The sequence below is a fragment of the Notothenia rossii genome (assembly GCF_949606895.1).
Source record: "Notothenia rossii genome assembly, chromosome: 8".
NCBI classification, from domain to species: Eukaryota; Metazoa; Chordata; class Actinopteri; order Perciformes; family Nototheniidae; genus Notothenia; species Notothenia rossii.
Window position 1 is genome coordinate 36,264,288 of NC_136906.1, and position 9,093 is coordinate 36,273,380.

A 9,093-nucleotide genomic window follows, 5' to 3' on the forward strand; every position below is an offset into this window, starting at 1 on the left:
TTAGCAGATATAATTCTTGCTGTCTCAATTCAGATAATTCCCACTGTATGTCATACACTGTTGCAGTGCTAGTGATCCTGTAGTGTTGTTTCAATCGGCTGCTGTGCCATCACAGGAATTGACAATCTAGCAATGACGAGCTAGCTAGCTAGTTAGCAACGTTAGCGGTGACAAATCACTACAAACCGCTCAATTACCCAAAACAATTAAAAGTGGCTTCTTCAAAACACGTGTAGCTGCTAAATTACTTAAACAGTAAATAAAAACACATGTATAACTTATATTTATATTGTTCTGTGATTTCCATAGCAACAGCAACTGAACACGCTACTTCGGCTACGTAGCTAAGATGTGTTATGAGTACACAGTGCGTTTTTCCATCCTACACATTCTCTCCAGTAATTACAGAAGTCTGCGATTTGAGACACAACATCTGTCTTTAAAATTAGTGGCTGGGTACTGGTGTAGTATTAACACGACAATAGAAAAATAGAGCATTACTGAGCAACTAATGTTAGCCTAAACTTAATTTTAAACAGTACAGCCGTTCAGACAGTGGCATAATACAACACATCACTGTGGATATGCTTGTGAAAAGCAGGATTTCTTTGATATAATATTCAATATTTTTGGTTTATAAGAGTTTAAGGTAGAGCCACATAGTTGGAACATTCGGCATCAACATGTGTAAAAAACCCAAAGCTTGGATGGTTCCTTTTTTTCTTCGTACATTTATGGGAGATTTGGTTTCATACAACCAGTTGAAGCATTCATGGACGACTGCCTCTTGTTTCTCTGCAGCCTCCTGTGGATGCGAACACCCAGGAAACCATGATGGCCGTGCTGGTGGAGATGGGTTTCGGGGACAGGCCACTGAACCAGCGGCTGTTAAAGAAATACAACTTTGTCCTGCTGGACGTGGTGAACGAGCTGGTGCAGATGACTGACAATGACTGGTACTCTACACGCTACTGACAGGAGAGAGAGAGGAAGAGGAGAGGAGATGACACCAGAAATGATGGATGAAGAGAGATTAGAGGAAAGACTGGAGGAGAGGATTTATTTCTGCTCATCTCCCTATTTGCCTTCCTCTTTCTACACATCTCTCTTCTGATTGGTCCAGTTGGAGACATTCCAGCAAACTCTCTGGGATATCGTAGGGCATCAAACACTTTCTGTGGAGATATGTTTATCTTAGGCTGCTTCGCACTGGAGTTTTAGAGATAAAAGATTTTTCCAGTTTCAAAGGAGCTCTGTGTAGCATTTAGTATTTCTTAAAATCAAGCCCACCTTTCCCATGAGCCTCACTGCGGCCTGCAACAAAACCATTCGTCTATTTGTTTTGAAAAGCAACCAGAACTAAAAAGTTGGTAAAAGCCTTCAGGAGCTGAAAATATGTACTTTAATGTGACACAATATGCTAACAGGTTCAAATACGAAACAGTTTCAACCCCATGCTGTAAAGTATTGTAACAGATTTGATTAAATCTAAGATGCAATTTAGTGGTAAATATTCAGAAATTGTTAATTAAAATGCTACACATAGCATATTCCTGCTTTGCCCTTTTACCTGGGACATTGATGAAGTACAAATCAGAGAGATAACCCTTGGTATGGATGTTCGCAGCACGGTTCCTTTGGTACCAGTAGTCACATGATGGTCACTGACTGAATATCCACATTGAAGTCATTCAAGCTTTTTCTGTGCACCAAACAGCTCAGAGCACTTCCTTTAACAATGTGCTGTGTCAACATGGTGGCTCCTGTGTTGGGTACCTTCTCTAAAATGCTAACAGGTCGGATAAGTTGCTTTTTTGCCAACATTCAACATCGTCTTTATGTCACATGTATTTGTTTACATTGTGCAAAATCCAGAGTCACCAATGTATATTTTCCAAGGATAAAATGGACCTTATCTGCCATAGAGTTAATTAAATAAATAACCTGGTTCCGGGCAACACAACACTAGGTCCACGTTGCTTAATATAGGGTTGTGGCCATTTAATACTTAAAGGTCCCACTTGGCCAATTCCATTGTTGAGGTCTACTAGAATAGATTTACATTGTTCAATGTTCCAAAATCAAATTGGTTTCTCATACAGCATCTCTGTATAGTATGTGTATTCACTCTGTCCTACACACCTTGTTGGAGCTCCTGCCCCCCCCCTCCCTATGAGCCCACTGTGCTCTGATTGGTCAGCTCGCCCACTCTGTTGTGATTAGTCAACCACCGTTACAGCTGAACATCAGTGTTTATGTTTTAAATGGCATTTGTTAGCAACCAGAAAATGACACCAGTAATGACAAACAGATGAGAATGCTGCGTGGGTTCTGGGCGCCGTGTTTGCGGGACGTTGCAGGGCTCGCTGCTCCGCTCATTGGGGCTCGAGGAGCGGACAGTGTGAGCTGGATTACTGTTGTTGTTTCCTGGTTGTTGTGTGGGGTCTGAGCAGAGAAAAGATAAGGCTGAGTGAGTGTGTGTGCGTGTGTGTGTGTGCGGAGCTCCGCGGATTGGTCCATTTAGACCAGGGATTGGCAAATGGCGGCCCGGGGGCCCCCCATCTCCTCTTAATGCGGCCCTCTGATTAATTTATAAACAACGTAATAAATTTAAAAAAAAATGTATTTTGTAATGTTTTACTTGTAGTACTGATACGTCCACTAGACTCCTAGTTACGTCGCGAGCTGCGTACATGCCAACCTTTCCAAATCCAAAAGGGGTAAGTTTGCGCGCGGCAAATGTGCACGCCCAAATTAGGTAATCAGACGAAATGGAACCCCAGTAATTACATGTATAAACCATGTGTTTAACATATATTGCATCATTTTATGCATTTTTGAGAAAAAGTGGTAGTTTGGTAAACAGTGACATCAACGACATGTTTGGTCTGTAATATGCCCGAAAAGTAAAAGAATGGGAGATAAATATCCCAAAGTCTCCACATTTTATTATATTTTTTATGTGTTTCTGGTAGGGCTTTCAAGTTAACGCGTTAATAAACGCGTACATGATTTTGTTCGCAAAATAATCTGTGACACGTTTGTGTGTATTGTGTTCACTTTTCATATAAACTTTAAACACAAGTCATGTGCACGGAAATGCTGTTCAACCATTGGTCAGACATTAAGGGGGTAAAAACGGAAATCCCGGCAATTTCTACCGGAGCCTCCGCTATGGAGCATCGGCACTTTCTGCAGGTTATTCTCATGCTGCTGTTAATCTGGAGATCAACAGACACTAGTGGCCCGCGCATATGATTATATAATCAGACAACGTCTGTTAAACACATATAATGAGAGACGTTCTGCAGTAAGGAGGGGCGTTTCACCGACGACAGGTGTTCTTAATTGTATGTAGCTGACGGAGCATTTTTACTTTACACGACACTGTTCAACACTTAATTCTGCTTCACTCTTTAACTAAACAACCGCGGATGTCTTGAAAGACTCTTTCGCTAAAGAGGAAATCCGCGTTCTTGTGACACGTAAATACAACGCTTCCTATGTTTTGGTGCGGAGTGCGTTCACACCAGCAATGAACCGCTCCATCCAAGTTGCCCATCCCTGATTTAGACCAATTGGTCTATTTGGATTTAGACCCCATTTACACGGGAACGTTTGCGTTTACGCACCGTATGCGTTTTCAAAAACGTATTCCGTTCACACGCATTCGATTCATTTAACGTGTCCGTTCACACGAGACCGCTGGAAATGCTGGAAACGCCGTAGTACATATGCCAGGCCTGTAAGTGGCGCTGCTGTCGCCACAAAATACACCAAAAGCAGCGAAGAAGACCCCGGAGCATGGTTGCCATGGTTGCCCTTCTGTTTATTCTCCGCGGTGGACGGCGTGTTCTCCTGCTGTATATCTCTCCGGTAGTCCACCAGCAGATGAAAAACACCCACCTCTTCGCCTCTTCCAAGGGACGAGGGAACCGTGCGGCAGAGTTTCCGTTTACATTTTTTTCCGCCGGTCAACATGTCCGTTAAAGTTTAAATCTTCCTTACAAAATTAGAAAAGTGCCGGTCAAAGGTCTTCTTTGTTATTTATTGAGCTTTATAAAAAAATGATAACGACTCTGTATAATAATATAAGAATAATAAAAGGAGCCTCTCTTTTCCTCCCCCTCTTCTGACAGCCCAGCAGCTGATCTCTGAGCAGGAGACGTGGGGAGAGGGAGAGGTGGGGAGAGGGAGGCGGGGCTATTTAATCGTTATCAGAAAATTATCGTATAGAGGCGAGTACACGGAGCCGTTTGACCCCCCAGAGCGTTCCGTTTGCAGATCTATCCACCTTGGGACCCGTTATCGTTTTCAGCTTTAGGCCTGGGTATTACTTCATGTAAACTCTTGAAGATTTACTAAGTACAATCAGGGTTTGGGAACATATGCATCATGTATAAGGGTGTCACTAGACAAGCCAAAAGCATTTTAGCTTTAGACAATTTGTCAAACAATTTTCCAAAAGTGTTATTAGAAATCCCCAGGGCCCAGGAGTTCAAAACCTTTAATCTCAATCAGATCCGATCAGATTTTGAAATCCCATTTTTTGTGATCCAGGATCAGACAAGTCGGCCAGATTTTTTCCCTGTAGTTCAAAGCAATTCAGGATAGGATCACCCTGATCCAGATTACGACTTTTCAAGATTACTAGATCCTGAATATCAGTGCTTTAATCCTACCGATCGCCATCTAGTGGATATGAAAAATAATACAAGGAAGACAAGAGACCACATTGCAGAGACATCTATAATGTCTAATTATATTTTTAAATTTGAAAGGTGATGACAGATGGACTTTTTTTTTGTTGAAGATATTTTTACTAAATTACATTTGTGATTGACAATCTTTGTTGTGATACTTTTATGAGCATAAACATTTATGTCATCAACATTTGGTTGAAAATAAAATAGGCCACCACAAACGTGAGCAAAAATGGAAAAATAAAATGTCTTTCCCATGAAGGCTAAAAATGGTGTATTATTTCAGTCAACAAACTTTGCCATCTTATTTAAATTTAAATATATTTTAAAATAAATTGCACAGTACATTTTGATCTGGTAATCCACTGGAAATCCACCCCTCTGGTGGGATCAGGATAATCCAGTTTTTTGGGATCAAACTGATCCCAATCCTGTGTTGTCGGTTTGAACTACTCGTTTTGAAGATTCGATCCAGATTAAAGCTTGGATTGGATTTCCTGATCTGATCGGATATCAAAGAGATCCTAATCCTGTTTTTTGGTTTTTAACTACCCAAAATCCAAATCTGATTTGATCAGATAGGGATTAAAAGTGTTGAACTCCTGGGCCCAGATGTCCAGATTGTGATATAGAATTACATTTAGTCTGGAGCACTGGAGCCACCTACCTATCAGTCCTGTTGGTAAAGAGCAGGTTTTTTATGTGCTTGGTATTAAGTGAATACATGTGCCCACTAAGGTGCAAATCTCTAAGAGTATAGATAGATAGATAGATAGATAGATAGATAGATAGATAGATAGATAGATAGATAGATAGATAGATAGATAGATAGATAGATAGATAGATAGATAGATAGATAGGTACTTTATTGATCCCAATTTGGGAAATGTTTGCGTACGGCTGCATTATTGTCATTCATTTATTGATTTTATCTCACTGTACTGTGCATGATCTACTGAAGCGTATTGGAAGAACATCCCCCTTTAGACTCTGGATTTGGTGTTTGCACTTAAAAGCTACGGGACACAGATACCGTTCAGTAAACAGTCTTTTTAAATAAAGTTTGCCTTTCACACACATTCCCTGGACGTGTTAGCTGGCTAAGGATCCCAGACTGAAGGTCTTATTCTTCAAATAAACTATTTGTCTGAAGGGCATCATGCAGGAAGTTACAAATAAACACAATTACACAATTTGTTCTTATTTTTTCAGAGCCCATTGACATATGGGATTCACCAATGATTTATTTTAGCTCTTTCTTTAGGTACGGTAAGAGAGAATTTTACTAGTTGTCGAGAGCAGAATAAATCTTCACTGTCCACAAATTGTTTGTCCAGTTAAAAAAATGGTTTTAAAACTTGAGGAACATAAAATAACTGTTAAAATATGCGTAACGTCTAATGTTTTGAATGTATATATTTATAGATATGAATCAGCTCCAAAATGACTGAACATATGTGACGCAGATCTCACCTGATCAGTCAGATTGGGGTTAGCTACGTCGGGTGGAATCCCCTCCGCACTGTGTTCTTATCATTGAGCTTCTTTCTTCAAAATGGAACGGTGTCCAGGCTGATATCCTAAACCTAAAGGATGTGTACATTACAGCTCTCCAAACTTAAACTGGAATCAGTGTAAAAACGTGAAAACGTGTTTTTTTCCCTTCACAAATGTAAGAATATGTACAGAAGTCTGTAGTTGGAAGTAGGCATGGGCGGTATCATTGTTTTCATACCGTCATACCTTGCTGACATCATACCGTGGTATACGGTATATCACGGTATCAGTCCCAATTTAAGGGGTCATTTCTCACTATATCAACAGCCCCACCAAAAATATTTTCCACCAGCCGCCACTGATGGTATGACTTGGGTCGACTTGAGTGAGGTGGCGTTCGGCGGCAAATAGATGTTTCGAACGGTATATTATATGTTCGGTGTAAAATGCAGCCCGAGCCGGTAGACGCTCGCAAAGTGCCGCGACGTGCGCGCAAGTGCAAAATAAGGGCTGCATACATGACACACTGTGCAAATGGGACATTTTGAGATCGGATACAGGACGCGTTTGTAGATGTCCGACGTTGTTTCCATAGTGAGCTAAGTTAACAATATATCATCATATATAGACATTTTCCGGGAGTAAATACTTGACTTATAGAATAAAGTTTGCTATATTCACTAACTAGTTTGGCAATATTATTCCGTGCATGTGTTAAAAACCTTATTTCCATTTGATTCATTGGATTACTCGCGTGAATGTTTAGCACGTAAATGCTTTCGTTTTTAAAACCGTCCGACCTCGACTACAAAACCATCAACCAGTTGGATAGGATTAAAAAATGTCAACACTCACTCACCCCATCTTAAACATTCCCAAAGAAGTGCCTCTGTCTCTCGTTGTGCTGGATGAAGTCACTGGCGACGAGTAAACCCAAAATAGTCCCAAACAGGCGCAGAGGCATTTTTCTTTTTTACTAGTTGTCCGAGTTCGGGGCCGGCAAATGCTGCCGCCATCTTGCTCAGCTCAGCTCTGTGCTGAGCTCTGAGAGCGGGAAAGACGGACTGCTCTCCCCTGCCCTCTGCTGGCGCGTGCTGTGCATTACAACCAATGTCGTCCCTGTCAAAACTCCGTGTCAGTGTAATAGAATGAAACACATCTGTGATTTGGCGCACAGTCTGTGACGTCACGGTATTGAAAATCATACCGACGGTATTTCGAAATACCGTAATACCGTCATACCGCCCAAGCCTAGTTGGAAGCTATGACTATCAGCTGAATCTTTAGTTTCAAATTGTTTAGGGTGCTTTTGCTTGGAATGCCTGAAGACTGTTTGGTGATGATGTTGTATTTAAGGCTTATTACATGGTGATTGGATTTCTGCCGTATGTGTGTGTTAGTGTTTCCTTTTGTAAAAATGTTAACAAGTTGATTGGAGAAGATTTGGGGTTGGAGTTGAAGACATCCTTTAATAAAAAGCTTGTAGGATTATAATTTTGTTCATATGTTATATATAATGTAAATCAGTGGTTTAAAAAAACTTGATATGATAATTCAGCTTTTAAGTTTTTGTCCTATAAAAGTCACTGTCTTTAGTGATCCATAAACACAAGAAAGTTAAAAGGAATAGTTCAACATTTAAGGAAATAGGCTAGTTTGCGTTCCTGGACATTGAGTTGCTACCAAAAGAATGATACATTGTGCATAAAGAAATGACCACATAACCCTATTTAAATATGTCTTGGTGAGAGATATTTGGAAATTCCTTGTGAAACATGGAGGGGTTATTTTTTGTTTTGGAGGTGCCCCTGAGTTTTCCTGGGGTAAACTTCAACTTATTCCAGAGTTTCTTGTTCATAATGCATCATTTATTCACTGAACTGACTCTGACCACAGTCCCTTTAAAAGACATGAAGTGGGTATTAATGAAACTTTGTTGCACGTGTCTGATCCAAACTCCTGCAGGGTGAACGCGGTTGAAATGTGCACTGGATAAAAGTGAAGAGATTCTTATGATGTACTTTAAGTCATTTTGCTTTAAATTAATGTGTATGTGTTCCATAAGCGATGGGCAAGGGAAGTATTTTCATATTGGGGTATGAATACATGTCAAGTATTTATGGAGGCTAAAACTGGATCATTTTTTCATTTTTTTTCTGTGTTGCACTTTATGAACATGTACAAGTCAATATGTCTCCAATTAAAGTCATTACACTGATGCAGTATGACTGTTTCCTGTACCTGTTTAGACATTTTTAGACATTAGTCTGCTAAAGGGAAGCATGTGTGCCTTAACATACTGTACAAAACTACAACTATTACTTTTTATATATCTTTTAACACATTTTAATATGGGTTTTGTCAGGATGTGTTTGACGTACTATATTAAGATTTTTTTCAACATTATATACTTGAACTTTTCCGTATTTTTGGAAATATTGTACTATGACTTTTTAATGATATTTTCAACATTTAAAAAAAAAAACGCATTGTCCACAATAGAGGTAATAATTGTCAGCTTGTGCTTTCTATATCCAATGATCATGACATGGTAGTAAAAATTAGCCCCACCGGGAGTAAAATAAAGTCACTTTCTGGTTAAAACTGCCATTTTTTATTCTGAAACTCAGCATCCTCAATTACCCCCAAAACCACTCCAAATGTGTCCAAATCGGCCAAGTCATTTTATTTTTAATATTGTTCACATAGGCTTTAATCCCATTCATTTTAATTAACACAATTTATGCTAATTGTGCAAATTGCCCAACATATGCAAATTAGCATCCTGCAGTTTCTATTTGCTGGGGACCAATACTATATATTTCTTTGGGAAACTCAACATTTCAGGGTTAACTCAGATGGTAACTACACAAACATATTGAATACACTTGAT

At 39.7% G+C, this 9,093-nt stretch overlaps 1 protein-coding gene across 6 annotated transcripts in view; it reads left to right on the top strand.

Annotated features, from left to right (window-relative positions):
- Nucleotides 1-8,419, top strand: part of nbr1b (NBR1 autophagy cargo receptor b) — a 148,930-nt gene extending 140,511 nt beyond the window's left edge. For 5 of the 6 annotated variants that reach the window (XM_079642017.1, XM_079642018.1, XM_079642019.1 and 2 more), the window contains one exon: nt 802-8,419. In XM_079642017.1, coding sequence (XP_079498143.1) covers nt 802-975 — 174 coding nt within the window. In that variant the 3' untranslated portion in view covers nt 976-8,419. The remainder of the gene's footprint in view (nt 1-801) is intronic. The other variant, XM_079642021.1, reaches the window with a different exon arrangement.
- The last annotated feature ends 674 nt before the right edge of the window (nt 8,420-9,093 follow it).